We start from the raw sequence: 20,830 nt of genomic DNA on the forward strand, positions 1-20,830 counted from the left end.
GTCCTCTTTGCAGGAGGCTGGGCTACCCACCTCAGAGTCCCCAAGACTGGAGATACTCCCCGGCCCCTACCTATCACAATCCTGCTCCGGCAGAGCTGGAGAGGGAAGGGGGGGAGTTTCTTCACTGGGGAGAAAGTGGGGAGGAGCAGTTTACATCGATATTAGGAAGTGGGATTTATTCTGAGAGGGGGTCCTGGGGCTGGGATCTGGAGTGGTAGGCAGGAGATGGGGCGGACTTCTCTAAGGCAGAGGTGAGGTAGGGAGCGTGTTTGCCTCTACCCCTCAAGGACTGGAGGAGTGGGCGCCACCCGCTCCCTGGATAGCCCCCATCTCAGTTTCGGAGTTGAGGCGCGGGGGCGGGGGGGAGGCAGGGTGCCTAAAGAGCAGCCAGGACCTGGATTCAGCCCTAGGAGCGACGTGCGGCTCCGCGCCCAGGTAGGGGTGAGGGACCAAGCGAGTGGAGCGGCCGCGGGTTGTACCAGGCTAGAAAAAGGATCACGTGACACCGACCCCCTCCTCCATTCAGGCTACCTGAGCTCAGGGGCTGAAGAGATGGGGGCCTCGGTCCTCCTCCGGCGGGGTGCTCCCACGTGAAGGGAGCTGGGCAAGTGAGGGCGCCACCTCCCCTCTCCGAGGCTGGGGCGGGGGCGAAGCTTGCGGCGCTCCTCACCAGGGCTGGCGGGGGAAAAAGGAGGAACGGGGACCCCCCCGAGGGGAGGGGCTCCGGGCCAACGCTGCGGGGCGGCTCCCTCCCAGTCCCTCCCCCTCCCCCAACCCGCCCCTCCGGCCGCCTCTGCCGCCGAGCGCCGCAGCAGCGCCGCCTTCCCTGCGCAGTCGGTGTCTCCGCGTCGCTGGGTGAGTGGGGGCAGCTCCGGTGGGAGCTGGGGGCTGTGGGGAGGGGGGAACCCGGAGGGAGAAGGCCACGTCCAGGGCTCCCCAAGCCCGCTGCTCCCCGCGGCTCCCGGGAATCTTCTGTCACTGGACGCCGCGAGTGGGGTCTCCCCGGGGGACGCGCGGCGCTCTCCAGGGTCCTGACCACCGAGTGCCCCGCCCGAAGGAGTCGGCTTTCGGCCGCCCGGGAGCGCCCTCTCCAGGAAGGGCCAAGGAGCCAGGCGCTCTTCCAGTGCTGAATGGATTGGCGGGGCTCAGGGAGAGAGCTGGGGGAGATTTGGAGAGGCTCTCTGGAGTCGGTATCTCAGGTCGAGCTGTGGATTCCTTCCCATTTGGGGGACTAGTGATCCTTTTGGGTACAGGAAAATCTTCTGCCCCCTCGTTTCCAAGTCTTCCAGCTGGGAGGGGCAACTCTAAGGATGGCAGGGAGGAGAGGGCACGGGAGGATTTCTCCTGCCCAGTGCATCTCTCCACCCCCGCCTCGGTGACCCAGTTCCTTGGACGTTGAGGAGGGGAATAAGGGACACACTCCTCCACCCAGCTCTACACAATCTTCAGTCTTCTCCCACACACTTGGTCCGTGGGTCCTCAGCCTGGGGCAGAAAAGGCTGATCTAGAAAGGAGGGGTACCAACTTACAGAAACGCATATGCTGAGGACACACACAGGTTCCCAAATGGCCGCGCAGAGACATCCCCCTCACACTGTCATGGGTGCATACCTGGTGACATGCACACATGATGCACATGCAAAGACATGGATTTAAACGCTCAGAGAGACACACGCAATGCAGAGGTCAGGGATACGTGTGCATGCAAGGGCACATGCGTGCTCACACGCCCACCTGTATGTGCAGAGCTCTGTGCACATGCACACACAATGAACCCCTCTCCCTGTCCCACTCACAGTCCGAAGCCTGGGGGGGCGTGAGCATTCACCTGCACACACCCCACATCCTGCACTGAGGGGACTTTTCTGGACTAGATGAAAGGTAAATGTTGGGGGAGGATAGGGTGGGCTAGGCATCTCCTTGGGAGAGAGGCTCCAGCAGGTCTGGGAAGGGCTGCAGCTCCCTCTCCTGGGACCTGGCAGCACCCCTAGGCAAAACAGAAAGATGGCAAGGGCACCTGAGGGTCCCACGTGCAGCTAGCCATGTGAGAGGTGTCCTCATGTGAGCTGGCGTGTGATGGCATGCGTGAGACATGTGGGGTCGTGGGCTGGTGTGCCTTGATGCGCAGGGTATGGCAGTTTTGCGTGGTGCTGTGTGTCAGTACGTGTGAGCTGTGTAGCAGAGGGAATGTTGTCATGTGTGAAGGCATGGTGACCCATGGTGGGTGCAGGCTGGTATGTGAGTGGCATGGACCCAGTGTGTGGGTTCGGTGAGCTGTGGAGTATAGTACGTGTCAGTATGCATTATTCTGTGTGTTGTTATGCCTGAGTTTTGTGGCATCTTGTTAGTTGCCGTCAAGTCATTTTTGACTCATGGTGACCCCATGTGTGCAGATTAGAACTGCTCCATAGGGTTGTCAAGGCTGTGACCTTTTGGAAGCAAATCGCCAGGCCTGTCTTCTGAGGTGCCTCTTGGTGAGTTCAAACTGCCAGCCTTTTGGTTAGTAGTCAGGCACTTAACTGTTTGAGCCACCCAGGGACTCCTTGTGGCATTTAGGTACATGTAAATCATTTTTATTTAACACTTACATAGCATTTATATATCCACGCACTGTTCTAAGTGCTTCACATGTATTAACTAATTTAATCCTCACAAAAACCCTGTGAGGTAGGTATCATTATTAGCCCCATTTTACAGATGAGACACAGAGTTCAAGGAAGTTGCCCAAGGTCACATAGCTGGTAAGAAGCAGAGCTGGGATTCAAACCAGGTGGTTCAGCTCCAGAGCTCAGGCTAACGCCTACCCTATGCCGCTTCTTGTCAAGCCCGTGTGGGAGATCACAAGGCAGTGCCATGAGCAACAGGTGTCTTTTGTGGCGAGCAGATATACATGAGGAAATGAGGGGTCAGTGGATAGGAGGGAGGAGGACCAGAAAGTCCTTCTGCACTTCCCTGGAAAACTCTAGGAGGCGGTGCTGTCATTCCATGACTGTGTGACCTGAGGCAGGTCAACTCACCTCCCTGAGCTGCCCTCTCATCTGTAAAATGCTTCACCCTGTGAAGGTTAAATGATGTGACTTGTAAAGGATCAGTTGCTGGCATTTAGTAGGGCCTCGGTAAACAGGAGCCTCCTTGCATTCCTCCCCCTCCAGGTCTGGGAATGGGTAGGGTCTGGGGAAATGGTGGGGAACATGTCACAGAGACAGGATGCAGGGTGCAGCCTCTGTGATCTTGGGTCAGGCCCTCTCCTTCACTGGGTCAAACAAGGGGCTAAGGTGACTGTTGTCTGGGGGCCCTTCAGAAGTGGTCTCAAGGGACAGGGGAGCCTGACCACTTCTTTCTGTCTCTTGACCCCCTTGGGGATCCAGGTGGGACTTGGCTCAGTGGCCATGGGCAAGCAGAACAGCAAGCTGCGGCCTGAGATGCTGCAAGACCTGCGGGAGAACACAGAGTTCTCCGAGCTGGAGCTGCAGGAGTGGTACAAGGGCTTCCTCAAGGACTGCCCCACGGGCATCCTCAACGTGGACGAGTTCAAGAAGATCTACGCCAACTTCTTCCCCTACGGCGACGCCTCCAAGTTTGCCGAGCATGTCTTCCGCACCTTCGACACCAACAGCGATGGCACCATCGACTTCCGGGAGTTCATCATTGCCCTGAGTGTGACCTCGCGTGGCCGCCTGGAGCAGAAGCTCATGTGGGCCTTCAGCATGTACGACCTGGATGGCAATGGCTACATCAGCCGCGAGGAGATGCTGGAGATTGTGCAGGTGGGCCCTGGGCTCCGGGGCCCCTGAGGATGCCAGGTGTGGGGCCCAGCATTTACACCCACCACTCTCGTTAGCCTTGTTTATTAGGAAGTCATTTCCAATGTCAAGAAAAATTGCAGGAAATTCCCATATGCCCTTTACTGAGATTCACCAATTAATATTTTGCCACATTTGCTTTATCATTGTGTGTGTGTAATGTTTTTTTGTTGTTCTGAACATGACTGTTTACCCCTGGTTACTTCAGGATATATTTCCTAAGTACAAGGACATTCTCTTACATAACCCATAATATGATTATTGAAGTCAGGGCATTTAACAATTAACAGAAATAATGCTATTATCTAATCTTCAGGCCATATTCCAATTTTGCCAACTGTCTCAATGTTCTTTATTGTATTTTTTTTTTTTTTTTTTGCCTTGGCCTAGGATCCATTGCATTTAGTTGTCCTGTCTCTTTGTTGTTGTTAGTTGCCTTCGAGCTACCTCCAACTGATGTCACCCTTATGTATAACACAACAAAATGTTGCCTGGTCCTGCATCACGTTCTTGATCGAACATACCTATCTCTTTAGTCCTGTTGAATCTGAAACAGTTCCTCAGCCTATCTTTGTCTTTCATGACTTGACATTTCTGCAGAGTACAGGCCTGTTACATTTTAGTGATCCTTACTTACTCAGGAGGAAACAGATACTCAGGTAAGGAGACTTGTTTGAGGCCACACAGCCTGTGAATGAGCCATGTGGTCCCAACATGCTTGATTACCCAGTCACCTCCCAAATGACTGATTGAGGGCCAGGTGCCGAACCAGGTGCTTATAGCCATGGGCTCACTGCATCCTCACAACAACCCCATGAAGAAGGGGCCATTATCCCCATTTTCCAGGCTTGGTGGATCAGTCCTGTGGCTCAGAGGTGAGGTGACTTGCCCAACATCACATAGCACGTGAGTGCAGTCAAGCTCAGGTATCTTGAAGGGCCATGGACTCCCAGCCAGGAGGTCTAGCTTCCAGTTCTGGAGTCGGCCTCAACTCAGCTTGCTCATCTGTGAAATGGGGATGATGATGCTTACCTTATGGTGGGGGTGGGGGAAGGGGGACTTAAGGAGCTGATCTGAACACCTTTTCTTGGTACAGATGTGTGACACATGTTAGCTGTATCTCAAAAACCTTCCAGAGCGCCCACTGTTTCAGTCTAGCATTGGAGACTGTCCAAGCTCTGGTTCAATTTTCTTGCCCAATTTTCCCCTAAGCCTCTGTTTCTTCACCTGTAAAATGGGGGTGTTAAGCCCCTATGTCACAAGGCTATTTGGGCACCATATAATTGGTACTTGGTAAATGTTAGAGATTGTCAATTATTTTCTCATCTGCACATCCTCCACTCCAGCCAGAATGTCCTTTTCAGCATCTGAAATGTACTCAGAGTAATCCTGCCACACAGCTTTGCACAAGCTCTTGTCTGCTTTCCTTCTGCCTCTCTGAATCCTCTTCCTTCTGGCCCCACTGACTGGCCCCCCTTCCAACTGCTCCAGCCCCTGCTGCACTCTTGAGTTTGACTTCTCTTGCTAAGGGTCTAGATCTGCTCTCTCTAGCTAGAGTAGAATGGGCTGCCTTGAGGTGTGGTGCCCTCCCTGTGCCTATAGGTAGGGGGAAAGCCTCAATGTTTGTCACAGACTCACATGGGCTAGGCATTAACTCTTTAGTTGCTGGATGGTGGGGAGCTCTGGGGGTCCTGGTGGAAAGATTGGAGTAGCCAGGGTGATGGAGGATCACAGTGGGATTGGGCAGCAGCTGGATACCAGCTGGGCAGCAGCTGGAGGGATATTAATGTTTTAACACTTAGTGTGATCATGCCGATGTGTATTGGTAAATGTCAACCTTGATGGCAGCACCAAACTGGTCAAATCAGTCCTATTCCACGGGCATCCTTGGGACCCTTCAGGCAGTCCGGCAGCCCCAGACTGGTGCAGACAGAGCTCTGATTAATTACAAGTCATCTTCAGTGAAACCATGATCAAGCAGCAATTCCAGCCAATTAATGAGGAGGCCCAGGAGAGGGGCTGTCACAAGGGGAATGGTCACTCTCAGTCACTCACACCAAGTCCTTCTTGGGACTCAGCCCTGCAGCTGGCAATGGGCACACTGGGAGAGACCATGTTTCAGCCTCATGGGGCTCCCACTCTGCTAGGAGATATGTGTACAGGCCACACTGGCCAGTTTTGTGGCAGGGGAGTACAAGGTGACAGCTGGGATCCCAGGGGACTGAGAGGCAGGAAGACCTGAGGACATGGTAATGATTATGCCAGCTGCTGGGTACTACTGACTCTAGTGCCAATCACTGTGCCAACTGGTTTACACTATTACCTTATTTAATTCTCTGGACAGCCCTAGTGGAGGGTGTTATGATGGGTCCCATTTTACAGATGAGGAAACTGAGGTTCACAGAGGTTAAATACTTGTGCAAGGCTACACAACAAGTGATTAGTAAAATCAGGATGCCATTCCAGGCTCACCTTACTTCAAAGTCTCTGCTGCTCATCACCACCCCACACTACATAAGCATCTAAGAGGAAGTGGGTTCAAATCCAACTGTGCCATCCATTGACTTTCTGTGCCTTGGTTTCTTACCTGGAAAATGGGGAACATGCTACCTGCTTTGCAGGGCTGTTGTGAGGCTCAGAGATAATGCAGGTAAAGTTCCTGGCATATAGTAAACCAGCCAAACCCAATCCACTGCCGTCAAGTCAATTTCAACTCATAGCGACCCTTCGGGACAGAGTAGAACTGCGCCCTAGGGTTTCCAAGGCTGCAATCTTTACAGAAGACTGCCACATCTTTCTCCTGCAGCGGAGCTGGTGGATTCAAACTGCCGACCTTTTAGTTAGCAGCCGAGCGCTTTAACTACTGTGCCACCAGGACTCCTTTAGCACATAGTAGGTGCCTGATAATTGGTAGCAAGTGTTATCATTCCAGGCAGAGACTGTACAAGCCAGGAAATCTGAAAAGCTCAGGGTTTTGGGAGGTCTGATGTTAGAGACGTCAGCAGGGGCCAGGGCCTGAAGAGCCTTGAATGTCCAGTGATTTGGATTTAGTACCCAGAACAGCGGGAGGTGTCAATGGCTTTAAACAGGAGTCCCTTCCAGATGCCAGGCTCTGTGCTAGATTCTGGGGATACGTGTGCTAGCTAGATGGCCATGTTCTTATCTGTATGATGGAGACTACAACAGTCCTGGGAGAAGCCCTGGTGGCAGTGGTTACAGTGCTCAGCTGCTAACCAAAAGACGGGCAGTTCGAGCCCACCAGCTGCTCCTGGGAAGAAAAGACCTGTCCATCTCCTCCCCTAAAGATTACAGCCTAGGAAACCCTATGGGGCACTTCTATTCTGTCCTGTAGGGTCGCAATGACTCGGAATTGACTCTACAGCACACAACAGTCCTGCAAAGGCATAATTACTTCCGAAGAGGTGTCCTCCAAAGGAAAAGCCCAGAAGGCTCTGGGCTCGCATAACCACTCGCATAACCAACATGGGTCAGAGATGTCCTTAAGAAAGCGCCACATCGGCTGAGCCCCAAAGGGGAGTGGGAAGCAGCAGAAGGAGCGTGGGGCTGCATCCAGAAGGAGCTAGGTGCGCTGGCGGTCCTGGAGGGAGGGCTGCGTGTAGCTGGGGCGAGGGGGCGGCCCACTGGGCTGGGGAGGTGGCGGTGGAGATCCGTGTTTGGAAAGAGCTTTCAAAGGCAGCGTGGGGGCGTGCACCCAAAGGAAAGAGGCCAGAAGAGTCCAGCACTGAGGCTGAAGCCAGATCTGAAGCAGTGGCAGTAGATGGGCTGGGAGAAGGGAGGTTTCTTGAAAGAGGTGTTGGGGAAAACTAGAAGACATTGAGGCTACTGGTTCTAAGGAGGCCTGGTGGCAAAGTGGTCAAAGGGATCGACTGCTAACCCAAAGGTCGGCGGTTCGAAATCACCAGCCGCTCCGCGGGAGAAAAATGCAGCAGTCGGCTTCAGTAGAGATTTCCAGCCTTGGAAGCCCTATGGGGTCGCTATGAGTCGGGATGGACTCGTGACAGTGATTAGAGGTCCGGCCCTTAAATTCTGGGGTGACGGGACCCAGCCCTCCCACAGACCAAGCCCTCAGTGCGCCCCAGGGAGCTCCTGCACGTAGCGGCCGCCGCCCTCAGCCCAGCAGAGCCCAGGCTGTCCCCGCCCCCGGCAGATGCTCATTTGCATAGTTTGCCTCATACTCCCCGTCCCTTCGGGCCCAGTTGCCAGGGACCCTCCAGCCCTCGGTACAGCGCTTCGCCTCCTGCGGGTCACAGACGGCTCCGCAGCCCAGTGCCACCCCTCTCGCCGGGTGCCCCCTGTTGGCCACGGGAGCGTGGACCGCTGGAGCTCTGGTGTTCTTGAAAAGCTGGACAAACCCGGTTATCCGAAGCCCAGCGTTGCTAGCCGTTCACCATCTGGGCCCCGATGTCCTCCAGGTCTTTCCTGACCCCCTTTCGGTCGCCCACTCAGAATTTGCACGCTGCGGTGCTTCTGTTCCCGCATCTCCCTCAGCCAGCAATCCTTGCCCACCTAGCCCTCCGTGGGAACTCGGTCAAGACCCAGTTTGGCCAACGTCACAGAATGCCTGGACGGGTTTTTGAATCTTGGTGGTGATGGCTGGGGGCTCGGGCCGGCTCCTCTCACTCCCTGCCTTCCCCTCCCGCCCCCAGGCCATTTACAAGATGGTTTCTTCCGTGATGAAGATGCCAGAAGACGAGTCGACTCCGGAGAAGAGGACCGAGAAAATCTTCCGCCAAATGGACACAAACAACGATGGTGAGGGGGCTGGGGCAGGGGCAGGGGCGGGGGCAGGGGCAGGGACTGGCGGGTGGGCGCCACCCTCTTCCCTCTCCTCCTTTGCTGCACTGCCTTTCGCCCCCATCACTGCTTCCGTCTTTCCGCAGGCAAGCTCTCCCTGGAGGAGTTCATCCGCGGGGCCAAGAGCGACCCGTCCATCGTGCGCCTGCTGCAGTGTGACCCCAGCAGCGCCTCCCAGTTCTGAGCCAGAGGAGCCTGCCCGCGCTCCTCGCTGCCTTCACCGGCCCTCAGCTCCCCTCCCCTCATGTCTACCCGGGGCCAGGCTGGGGGCCAGACTGGGGACCCCCAGGGTCTGCACTATGGGGGGCCTATGGAGATGGGAACCCTGCAGTTACCCCAAGGCCCAAAGCAAGCAGGCGGCTAGCACTCCCAGATCCAAGAGGCAACATCTCCTTTCCCCAGTGATAGACACAGACTCTAGCTTGATCCGCCCCTCAGAGCCAGCCCCCCCATCTTGATATCACAACTTCAACACTCCCCCACCACGCAGTCACCATTAGCCAGACCTCCCACCCCAACCACGGGACCGGCTCCCTACCTAGTAGGTCTCAGCCTAGGGGGAGGGGAGAAGTCTTGCCCAGGTGCCCAGGCCCGGAGCCTGCCTTTTCATTTGGAGGGGAGAGGATTCCAGGGGTGAGGGTTTCGAGGAAGTTTCCCTGAGCTATCCTTCCCCGCAGGGGGTCTCAGCCCTTCCTGCCCCAGCTCTTTCTGGCCAGGGGGCCATGATACAAAAGGAAAAACTCCTAGCATTCCAGCCCCCCAGCTGTGGGGCTCATGAACCCCCACCTGCCATTTAGCACTTGGACCAACACAGCCAGCCACACACAGACCCCTCGGTGTATTTTGCCTCCCTCTCTTTCACAAACACGTGCCCATAGACAGATGGGCAGATGTACCCAGAGCCCTGTGCACAAGCATCCTGTGTGTGGAAGAAGCACAGACCCCCGGCCGAGCCCTCCCCCCCCGCCCCCTGCATGCATCCACATGGCGCATCTCTGTTCTTTTTAATAACTTCAGAATAAAGTCTCGTTTCAGTGCAGAGGGCTGGGTGGCTGGGGAGGGGGTCTAAAAGCCCCACCCAGGTGCCTGAGTGTCCACTGAGTCCTCTTGGGCTGGCTCCAGGGAGTCCGGCCTGGTGACAGTGCAGACTTGCTCACAGGACCCCAGTAGCCATGGGTCCAGTGAGGCATTGGCCCTCAGAGGGTCAGCGGCTCTGAGCTGGTGCAGTTCACATCGTGGCCTTCCACTGTCTCTAGGCTTTCCAGTATCTGGGGAGATACAGGAGGCTGCCAGGCTCACTGTGTCTAGGTCTCTTCCTCCAGGACACACAGAGAATGGGGGGTATCTGGGAGGATCCCTGGGGGAAGGGGGCATCACTGCTCTTCCCCATGCAAGAGCTAAGCCAGACCCTTGGAGGGCCCCCAATTCAAACCCAAATACCCCTCCCCCTCTGTCAAGACTCATCCTGGGCCTTTGGAGAGCTAGGTGCCAGCTGTGTGACTTAGCTGGGAGAGCTAACCTCGCTGAGCCTCCACGCCTCTCCCCTTGATCCCAGGGGAAAAAACTATTGCCCCAAGGTGGGGGCCCTGGACAGAGGGGTGGGGGCAGTGGGCCTTACCGGCTGATGGCTGCTTTTCCCCCACCAGGGTCTCAGTTCCAGCAGCTGGTGGGTGAGCTGAGCACAGCGTACAGCAAACACGCTCTCTGCCACGCAGAACACCAGCGCAATTCCCCAGAGGCACAAGCTGGAGCTCTGCAGCAGGCACACAGGCGGAGATGGCTGTCAGGGGCTGGGGGCAGAGGTGGGACCCCTAGAGCCCCTCCCACCCCACCTGATGAGCAACTGGGTATTGCCTTCCCCCCACACCCAGGCACTCACGTAAATGCGTGTAGGGTCAAAGGGACAGTCAGGTGTGAGCGCCAGCAGTTCAGGGCTCCCAAAGGTGCAGGCGGCCAGCAGTGCCTGGCCCTGGGTGGCAAAGGTCACAGCGATCGAGGCCAAGAGGCCGAGGGCACAGGTCAGTGAGAGAAGGGCACAGGCCACACTTGAACTGAACACTGTCCAGCGCTGGACGGGGAAGATGGCTCATCAGTGGACATCAGGCTTGGTTCCTATGGGCAGTTCTAGCCACCCTGAGGGTCAGCCTCACCCCCTCCAAGCAGGCCAGGCCCTGGGCAGTTTGCTGGCCCAACCCCCCTTGCCTTCTCCCATCCCAGGAGTGGTGACATACCAGGGGGATGCTGGGGAGGTAGCGTGACAACACGATGGCGGTGATGCCTGAGGTGATGACCTGTGGGGAGGCTCAGGTCAGTCCTGGGTGGGGAGGAGTGGCCAAGGCCACGCTCAGATAAGATTCTACTAATGCCACCCCGGCCCTCCAAAACACCCATTCCTTTCACCTCCTGCTTACTTTTGGCCTCAGTACCTCCATCTGCACCAAGGTGTTGGCTCCTCATTGTCTAGCCTCCACAATGCCCTGGAGCCATGTTTCTAGAATATAAGCGCTCCCTGCCCACAATTTTCCATGACTCCCCACTGTCTCCAGCTGAGCATCTCAAACAGGGGCCTGTGTGCTCCAGGGGCATGCTGGGGGTATGCTAAGCCACAGAATACACGTGACATGTCCTCCTGAAGTGGGAGAGGTTTGGGAACTGGGAAACTAAGTAACTGACAAAGAACTGAAAACAAAATCGTTATATTAAAACACATCTGGACACTCTATGGAGTAGAATTCAAAATCCACAGTTACCTGGCCCTGGTCCCATCAGCTTCTCAACTGTACGCTGGGCCAGTCTCCTCCCTCATTGCCCTGGATCTGGACACCCACACGAAGCCTGCTCACAGTGCTACCCATGGTACCTCTCACCAAGAACACCCTTTCCTCCCTTTTTACATGGCCAGCTCCTTCCTGCTCAGGTTCTTCCTCCTGTAGGTCTCCCTGACCACGAGGCAGTATACTGTTTAGCCCAACAGCTGCCCCCTGGATCTTTGGGACTCTATCCTACCTACCTTCCTCCTTGAGTTCCCTCACTGGACAAGACCCGTGGGAGGCAGGTGTTACAACGGGAGTTCCAGGTTCTAGTCCAGCAATGGCTTTAATTCACTGTGCAAACAAAAGTTAGTGCCTCAACCTCTCTGGGATAAGCCCCGCTCTGCAGGATGGGCTCACAGAAAGGATACTGGCTTTGATGTCAGACACAACTAGGTTCAAATCCCCACCTGGCCCCTTTGTATCAGCAGGGGATTGAACGAATCCCCAAGTCCCGGTTTCCTTCTCTTTTGTTGTTGTTGTTGTTAGGTGCCGTCAAGTCAGTTCCGACTGATAGCGAGCCTATGCACAACAGAACGAAACACTGCCCAGTCCTGCGCCATCCTTACAATCATTGTTATGCTTGAGCTCATTGTTACAGCCACTGTGTCAATCCACCTCGCCAAGGGTCTTCCTCTTTTCTGCTGACCCTGTACTCTGCCAAGCATGATGTCCTTCTCCAGGGACTCACCCCTCCTGACAACATGACCAAAGTATGTAAGACGCAGTCTCGCCATCCTTGCCTCTAAGGAGCATTCTGGCCACTCTTCTTCCAAGACAGATTTGTTCGTTCTTTTGGCAGTCCGTGGTATGCTCAATATTCTTCGCCAACACCACAATTCAAATGCGTCAACTCTTCTTTGGTCTTCCTTATTCGTTGTCCAGCTTTCACATGCATATGATGTGATTGAAAATACCATGGCTTGGGTCAGGGGCACCTTAGTCTTCAGGGTGACGTCTTTGCTCTTCAACAGTTTGAAGAGGTCCTTTGCAGCAGATTTGCCCAATGCAATGCATCTTTTGATTTCTTGACTGGTGCTTCCATGGCTGTTGATTGTGGATCCAAGTAAAATGAAATCCTTGACAACTTCAATCTTTTCTCCATTTATCATGATGTTGCTCATTGGTCCAGTTATGAGGATTTTTGTTTTCTTTATGTTGAGGTGCAATCCATACTGAAGGCTGTGGTCTTTGATCTTCATTAGTAAGTGGTTCAAGTCCTCTTCACTTTCAGCAAGCAAGGTTGTGTCATCTGCGTAACGCAGGTTGTTAATGAGTCTTCCTCCAATCCTGATGCCCCGTTCTTCATATAGTCCAGCTTCTCGGATTATTTGTTCAGCATATAGATTAAATAGGTATGGTGAAAGAATACAACCCTGACGCACACCTTTCCTGACTTTAAACCAATCAGTATCCCCTTGTTCTGTCCGAACAACTGCCTCTTGATCTATGTAAAAGTTCCTCATGAGTACAATTAAGTGTTCTGGAATTCCCATTCTTCGCAGTGTTATCCATAGTTTGTTATGATCCACACAGTCAAATGCCTTTGCATAGTCAATAAAACACAGGTAAACATCCTTCTGGAATTCTCTGCTTTCAGCCAGGATCCATCTGGCATCAGCAATGATATCCCTGGTTCCACGTCCTCTTCTGAAACTGGCCTGAATTTCTGGCAGTTCCATGTCGATACACTGCTGCAGCCGTTTTTGAATGATTTCAGCAAAATTTTGCTTGTGTGTGATATTAATGATATTGTTCTATGATTTCCACATTCGGTTGGATCACCTTTCTTGGGAATAGGCATAAATATGGATCTCTTCCAGTCAGTTGGCCAGGAAGCTGTCTTCCATATTTCTTGGCATAGACGAGTGAGCGCCTCCAGCGCCGCATCTGTTTGTTGAAACATCTCAATTGATATTCCATCAATTCCTAGAGCCTTGTTTTTCGCCAATTCCTTCAGAGCGGCTTGGACTTCTTCCTTCAGTACCATCGGTTCCTGATCATATGCCACCTCTTGAAATGGTTGAATATTGACTAATTCCTTCTCTGTAAAATGGGGATAATAATGGCCCCATGTTGCTGGGAGCCCTTAAGATTGACTGAGGTCATGCCGGCAAAGCTGAGGTGGTCCAGCCCAGAGGTTAGGTGGGCCTTCTAACCCTGAGCTCACTGCCCCCACCCCCACCTTCCTCACAGCAAACAATAGCAGTTAGAGTAACCCCAGGACACACATCTGCACAGCCCAGCCTGTCCCTCAGACTGAGGCTTCCTTGCTAGCTGCGTCCTGGGATCCTCTTTCACCCGGGCCTTGAGGTTAGCACACTGTCTGAGCTTCAATCTGCAGGACAGGAATCAGGCTCCAAGAGAGAGGCGGTAGGGCTGGAACTCAGACACTGATGTGCGGATATACCCCAAAGGCTGTGGCCGCCTCTGCTGACCAGCGGGAAGGAACTTCATAAAATTGAGAGTATCAGGCCCTTTCATGCATTTATCAGATACTGACATCCAGTTATAATCATGGCCTCCATTTATTGAGCACTCACTATATGCCAAGCCTAATGCTAAACTCCTGCCAAATTGGTTTTCTCGGTGTTCCCAGAATAAGCCGTAGCCATTCCCACCTCCACACCTTTGCACATGCTGTTCTCTCTGCTTAGAATGCCATCCCAGCTTCCTCTCCTACCTGTCAGCCCCAGCATGCCTTATACCTGGGTGACGGTAATTACAGCCCATTTGTGAACTCCTACTCATCCATCAATACCCAGCTCTGGGGCCTCCCACCTCTGTGAAAGCCTCCTCGACCCTCCCAAGCTGAGCTGATGCTCCTCCCTTCTGTTCAATGGTGCCTTGAATATTTCTCTATTGTAATAACAAACCCAGTAACAGTAGTGAGCAATAGCCACGTGTCAGGCACTATGCTAGGCACTCTATGTGGGTGATCTCATTCAATACTCACCAGGACCTTCTCAGGTGGACACTGTTACCATCCCCATTTTATAGATGAGGAAGCTGAGGCAAGGAGAGGTTGAGTGACTTGAGCAGTTGGTAAGCGGCGGAGCAGGGTTAGTGCCTAAGTCTCTCTGCCCGTTACCAGGCTCTGGGTGGGGACTCATCAAAGGTCTTCGAGCCCCCTTCAGCCCCCTCCCGCCAGCTGCCCTCCCAATCCGCCTGGCCATACCACGATGGCAGAGGTGACAGAGAAGATGTTGACCACGCAGTACTGCAGAGCCACAGCATCGTGGGGGGCAGCCACGTAGCGCAGCACAGTGCCATGGAGCAGGGCGGCCGCAATGAAGCTCACATGGCCCAGCACCACCAGCACCAGCCCTGTCTTCATCAGCACCTTCCGGAAGTCAGCCACACTCAAGCTGCCTGTAGGGGACAGCCATGTCAGGGTCGTAGGTGGGGCTCATCCTGCCGGGCAGAGGAGGAAACCGAGGCCCTGGCAGGAGGGATGGACATCGGAGTCTAACCCTATTTTTGGATGACTTGGGGCCAGTACTTTTTCTTCTTTGAGCCTCGGTTTCCATAAAAGGGGCTCACGATGCCTTCCTGAGAATCCTCAGGAGGGTTAAGTGAAATAAGATTGGAAAAGCACCCAGGTGCTACTTAATAAAGGGTAAGTAGTCCTTGGTGGAAGGGGCCCTGATGGTACAATGGTTAAGTGTTTGGCTACTAACCAAAAGGCTGGCAGTTCAAACCCACCAGTAGTTCCATGGTAGAAAAGACCTGGTGATCTGCTCCTGTAAAGATTACAGCCTAGGAAACTCTATGGGGCAGTTCTACTTTGTCATATAGGGTTGCTATGAGTTGGAATCAACTCAATGGCACACAACAACAATCCTTGTTGGGGCCAGCGGAGGTTCAGTGGTAGAATTCTTGCTTCCAGGAGGGAGAATCACATTCAATTTCCAGCCAATGTACTCCAAGCACAGCCACCACTCATCCGTCAGTGGAGGCGCGCATGCTGCTATGATGCTGAACAGGTTTCAGCAGAGCTTCCAGACTAAGAAAGACTAGGAAAAAAGGTATGGTGATCCCGTTCCAAAAATTCAGCCAGTGAAAATCCTATAGATCACAACATCTGATCCTGTTGTACACTGGGCCACCATGAGTCGGGGGCCTACCTGATGGCAGCTAACAGCAATAACAACACTCCTTGCTAGTGCTCCAGGTCATACGTGACAGGGTCAGGATTTGAACCCAGGCTTTCTAGGTACAGATCCCATGATCCTTCCATTAAGCCCCCCATTCATTGATTCATCCACTCATGTGTTTGTTACAGAAATATTCACTGAGTACCTGCTCTGTGCCAGGCCCTGGGAGTACCACAGTGAGCTTTATAGTCCAGGCCCCAAGGAGCCCATAGTCCACTGGGCAGGGATCAAGTCCTATAGGGCCTGCCACCCAGTAGCTACTCAACGCACAACTGCTGAACGGAACTGCCTAGAGCTTGGTAACTTGAGGCAAGTCCCTCCGCCTTTCTGAACCTCTATTTCCCCAACTGTAAAACAGGGAGAATAATCTCCCCTGCTCTTGTCTCGTAGTGGGGAGGGAGGGTCTCATGAGGAAATGGATGAGAAAATGGGGCAAGCTGGGAAAGGCCAGCTCTCAGTGCACTGGGCACTGGGCAGGCATAGGGGCTGGTGGTGGGTGGAGGCTGGGGCCAAAGAACACTAAGACTCAATGCACAAATTTTGAGCCGTGAGTGGCTGCCCAGCTTTATCTGCATGCTCCAGGAACAGGAAGCAGGCTGTTCCAGATTTCTTTCTGGAATTTTCCGCATGGGTCTTGGCTCAGCCCCACAGGATACACACCACCCTGGCCCCATGACCCCCGAACCCCCTCACCCTAGCCAGCTCTGTGAGACCGGAAGGCTGTGGTCAGGCTCCCCTCTCCACGCCGCCTCCCCTGCTCCCCGAATTAAACAGCCCCTACTTCCTTCCTTTAGGGAAACCTGTGGTGTTGTTGTGGTTGGCAGTTCAGCTGTTGACCAAAAGGTCAGCAGTTTGAATCCACCAGGCATTCCTGGGAAACCCTACGGGGCAGTTCCACTCTGTCCTACAGGGTCGTTATAGGTTGGAATCAACTCAACGGCAATGGGTTTGGTTTTTGTTGTTGTTGTTTACTTCCTTTAGCTGCTCCTTATGGGACTTAACTTTCAGTCCCTTCCTAGACCTCAGTCTCCCCATCTGTGTCTGCCAGGGTTAAATCATACTTCATATATCAGAGTTCTTCGGCTAAAAAGAAATAAGGAAATCACATAGCAGTGCTCAAGGAGCAGGGAGGGATGGGGCCACTCGGTCACTGACCCGCTCTGGGCACCAGACTCCCCATCTGTAAAGGAGGATGGGGTGGTCTAGTGGCTCTCTGAGACTCCTGCCTGCAGGGCCATGTGGAGCAGACCAAGTCTAGGAGAAGCAGAGGTCAGACAATGGGCTGAACGGCCACTGTGGATCAGGAATGGCATCATAAAGATTAAGTGCTAGCCAAACAGGAAGGCGCACAGCAGCCTCCTCCCAGTGGCCTGGCCCACCTCACCCCACCCACACACCCACCTGGCAGGCCAGACACCACCCAGCTCAGGGCTGGGCTCAGCAACAACAGCAGCATCCCAGGACCAAGAGTTTGGTCAAACAAGCGCAATGCCAGTCGGGCACTGGACGAAGGGTTTCAGGGGAGTCCCTGGCTTCCTCATTCCTAAGTTACTATTCTTGGAGCACTTGGGCATGTGGCTGGCACAGCGCTAACCAGTTTACTAGTAAGAGCTGACTTCATCCTCACGACTGTCCCCATTTTACAGGTGAGGAAACTGAGGCTCACAGGTCTCTAGGCTAGAGAATGGGTACTTGCCAGGGCTGTCTGATACCCAAAAGAAGTATTGGTGTGCCCAGGGAGTAGAGGAGGGGCGACATCAGTCCTGCTCCTCTGCCTGTGGTCCTGTTTGCCGATGGCCTGTCCCTAACGGCCTTGGGGAGGGAAGGGCCTGGAAGCTGAGCCCTTTTCAAGGAAGGGGAAGCTGAGGTCCGGCAGTCAGCCTCTGGCTTGGAACTCCCTGGGCCTGGATTTCCCTCTGCTCCCCCTCTAGGTGGTATAGGGGCCTCCCTTCAGCATCTCTTCTCCTCTCCGGAGGCCCCTGGGGGTAGTCCTGCCCCTCCACAAGAAAGGAAAGTAGGAGTCGGGGCGGAGGTGTCAGAGGCATATCAGCAAGACCCCAGCAGCTCTCTTCCCTCCAGGGCACTGCTGGGGAAACTGAGGCCCAGAGAGGAAAGTGGCTTGCCCCAGGCCACACAGGAAGTTAGAGGCTGAGAAGGCGACCTGGACCCCGGGGTTTCGGGCTCCCACTACAGTGCTCCTGCAGGGGATTTGGGACGAGTTTGAGCCTCCCGGGCCCCCCTGCCCCCGCCGCTCACTCACCAACGCGCAGACACATCTTGGCTCCTGCGCGGCGTCGTCCCGGCCGGTGTCACTGGGGCTCCTGAGGCTGCGGGCCGCCGGGGGGCCCCGATCCCATCCTCCGTCCGCAGCCCGCCGGCCCGCCGCCTGCGCGCCCCGCAAAGCCCGTCGCGCCCACTTCCCGCCTGGAGCCCGGGCTCGTCCGCTCCGGGCCCGCCTCCCTTCCCGTCACCCCCCGGGAGGGCCCGGGAGGCTCGTTTGCATCCCAGGCCGGTCCGACCGGCTGGACAGCCTTTCCCCGCCCGCCCGCTGACTCAGGCGCTGGCCCCACCCACCCGCGCTCGCTCCATCCCGGGCCGGGGCCGAGCCCCCACGCATAGCCCACCCCCAGTCCCGTTACCCTTCTTTTACAGGTGGAAACTGAGGCCCAGAGGATCCAAGATTGCCAGGGCTGGGCAGTGGGGTGGGCAACTGCGATTTTCCTGACTTGATGGGCATCATCACTGCTGCTTCCTGGGGCTCAGTTTTCCCGTCTGTCAAATGGGGATAAAGACTGCCCCAGGGTGAAGCTTGAGAATCCACCTCTTCCTAGACAATTGGGTAGCTGTGGGTGGTGAAAGAGCACTGGCCTGAGGGAAGGGAGACCCACCAGGGTCTGTCCTTGACCTCGGTGTGGCCTCAGGCAAATCACTTTCCCTCCCTGGGCCTTACTTGTACTAGGCAAAGATGATACCCTGGATGGGAGTCTCAGGGCCTCCACTCGGAGCAAGGCGCTTCTCCTCTCCTACTCAGGGTGGGGGTGGGGTGGGAGGGTGGAGACGGGCCTCTATTCCCTCACTGGAAAATCAGGCATAATAATTCCTGTCCCCTAAGGTCTGGAGGGAAACCCTGGTGGGTTAGTGGTTAAGAGCTATGGCTACTAGCCAAAATGTCGGCAGCTGGAATCCACCAGGCACTCCCTGGAAACTCCGTGGAGCAGTTCTACCCTGTTCTATAGGCTCACTATGAGTTGGTATTGACTTGTCAGCAATGGGTTTGTTTGTTTTTGTTTTTTCAGGTCTGGTGATTGTGCTGTCACATAAAACGAAATCCTTGACAACTTCAATGTTTCCTCCGTTGCGAGGATTTTTGTTTTCTTTATTTTTGTTTTATTTTCTTAGATCCACAATCAATGCCCATGGAAGCAGCAGTCAAGACATCAAATGACATAGTGCATTGGGTAAATCTGCTCCAAAAGACCTCTTTCAAGTATTAAAAAGCAAAGTGGGCACTTTGAGGACTAAGGTGCACCTGATCCAAGCCATGGCATTTTCAATCGTCTCATATGCATGTGAAAGCTGGACAATGAATAAAGAAGACTGCAGAAGAATTGATGACTTTGAATTATGGTGTTGGCAAAGAGTATCAAATATACATACCACAGACTGCCAGAAAAATGAACAAGTCGGTCTTGGAAGAAGTACAGCCAGAATGCTCCTTAGAAGTGAGGACTTTGTCTCACGTACTCTGGACATGTTATCAGGAGGGACCAGTCCCTGGGGAAGGACATCATCAGAACTTAACAACAGCAGGGTCTGGTGAGGATGAAATGAGACACAGTGTGGACTATGTATGTGTGAGGGAGGGGGAAATTGGCACACACAGGATAAGAAAGTAATTTGAGTATCTTTTAGGAAGCCCTGGTTAAAAGAGCTTGACTGCTAACTGAAAGGTTGGAGGTTCAAACCCACCAGCTGCTCCCCAGGAGAAATATGTGGCAAGTCTGATTCTGTAAAGATTTACAGCCTTGGAAACCCTGTGGGGCAGTTCTGCTCTGTGCTGTAGGGTCACTTTGAATCAGAATCAACTCAATGGCAGTTGGTTTTGTTTTTTGGTTAGGGTATCTTTCTGGACAGGCACAGGATAGGCCTAGGAGGAGCACATAGTGGGAGCTTTACTGAGCCTAGCTGTCAGTTACTGAGCCCCTCTACTGTGACTTCAAGGAGTGCGTTTCCTCTCTGGGGCCTCTGAGGAGGGAGAACTGTCCCACCTGCTTCTCTCTAGGCCACTATTTCTCTACCATCCCAGCCTTAACAGCCTGAAATTATTGCCTTTTCTCTTCCTTATTGCCAAGGACCAAAGTCCAGCAGCCTGAGCCCTAGGCTTCCCTTGCCTCAGCCCCACCTCTGGCCCAAGGTTCAGGAAAGAGCCTCAGGCCAGAACTCTAGTCCTTTGACTAAGTTCACCAACTCTTTGTGACACCCGGGCAGCTCAGCTTGCTGCTGCTCCCCGGGGCTTAGTTTCCCCAGCTATCAAATGAGGATAAAGATTGCCTTCCCTGCTTACCAGATTTTTGAAGTTTAAATGAGTTGAGAGATATGGAAGCAGGTTGAAACCACGCCAGAGAAATGTAAGTAGTAATTCTTCCTGGAACACTTAATAAGCAGGTGTGGCTCAGCACACTAAAACTGGATCTTAGCCTCCCCCGAACATGGCCTCCCCACTGGGCTGCTCAGTCGGGGAAGTGGGTTCAGGCTTCCAGGTTTCAGACTGCAACCTCTCCTCTCTTTAAAAAAACTTCTTTTTTTTTCCTGATTATAAAAGCAGTCCCTCCATATCAATTAAAAAAAAAAAAAAAAACTCTAGTTTATTCTATTTTATGTATGTATGTGTGTCGGCACTGGGTTTTACTGGGATGTATGTATCAGGGAGCCCTGATGGCGCAGTGGTTAAAGCACACGGCTGCTAACCAAAAGGTCTGTGGTTGGAACCCTCCAGCCACTCCCTGGGAGAAAACTGTGGCAGTCTGCTTCTGTAAGGATTTACAGCCTTGGAAACCTTGTGGGGCAGCTGTACTCTGTCCTATAGGGTCACTGTGAGTCGGAATCGATTCGACGGCAACGGGTTTCCTTTGGTTCGAGTCAACTCCAACTCGTGTACAACAGAACAAAATGTTGCCCGGTTCTTCGTTATCTTCACAGTGGCTGGCATGTTCACATTCATCATTGTGGCCCTTTTGCCAATCCA

At 53.9% G+C, this 20,830-nt stretch overlaps 2 protein-coding genes across 4 annotated transcripts; one reads left to right on the forward strand and one right to left on the reverse strand.

Moving 5' to 3' along the window:
- The first annotated feature begins 2,107 nt into the window (after positions 1 to 2,107).
- On the forward strand, positions 2,108 to 8,833 carry HPCA (hippocalcin). 3 transcript variants are annotated; one of them, XM_064281659.1, is made up of 4 exons: positions 2,108 to 3,545; positions 7,470 to 7,475; positions 8,471 to 8,576; positions 8,705 to 8,833. In XM_064281659.1, the coding sequence occupies exons 1-4, from the start codon at positions 3,180 to 3,182 to the stop codon at positions 8,800 to 8,802; spliced, it is 576 nt and encodes a 191-aa protein (XP_064137729.1). In that variant the 5' UTR covers positions 2,108 to 3,179; the 3' UTR covers positions 8,803 to 8,833. The 3 variants fall into 3 exon arrangements, with proteins under 3 accessions (XP_064137729.1, XP_023410093.2, XP_064137728.1); XM_023554325.2 differs by lacking the exon at positions 7,470 to 7,475 and having other exon boundaries at positions 2,108 to 3,767; XM_064281658.1 differs by lacking the exon at positions 7,470 to 7,475 and having other exon boundaries at positions 2,108 to 3,549; positions 8,469 to 8,576.
- Positions 8,834 to 9,220: 387 nt separating this feature from the next.
- On the reverse strand, positions 9,221 to 18,005 carry TMEM54 (transmembrane protein 54). Its single transcript, XM_003415475.3, has 6 exons — positions 17,846 to 18,005; positions 14,607 to 14,800; positions 10,850 to 10,909; positions 10,498 to 10,686; positions 10,237 to 10,371; positions 9,221 to 9,886 (listed from the first exon to the last, which is right to left on the reverse strand). Exons 1-6 carry the CDS (start codon positions 17,859 to 17,861, stop codon positions 9,815 to 9,817), a joined length of 666 nt encoding a protein of 221 aa, XP_003415523.1. The 5' UTR covers positions 17,862 to 18,005; the 3' UTR covers positions 9,221 to 9,814.
- Between the last annotated feature and the right edge of the window lie 2,825 nt (positions 18,006 to 20,830).

The sequence above is a fragment of the Loxodonta africana genome, chromosome 3 (genome assembly GCF_030014295.1).
Source record: "Loxodonta africana isolate mLoxAfr1 chromosome 3, mLoxAfr1.hap2, whole genome shotgun sequence".
In the NCBI taxonomy this organism is placed as follows: Eukaryota; Metazoa; Chordata; class Mammalia; order Proboscidea; family Elephantidae; genus Loxodonta; species Loxodonta africana.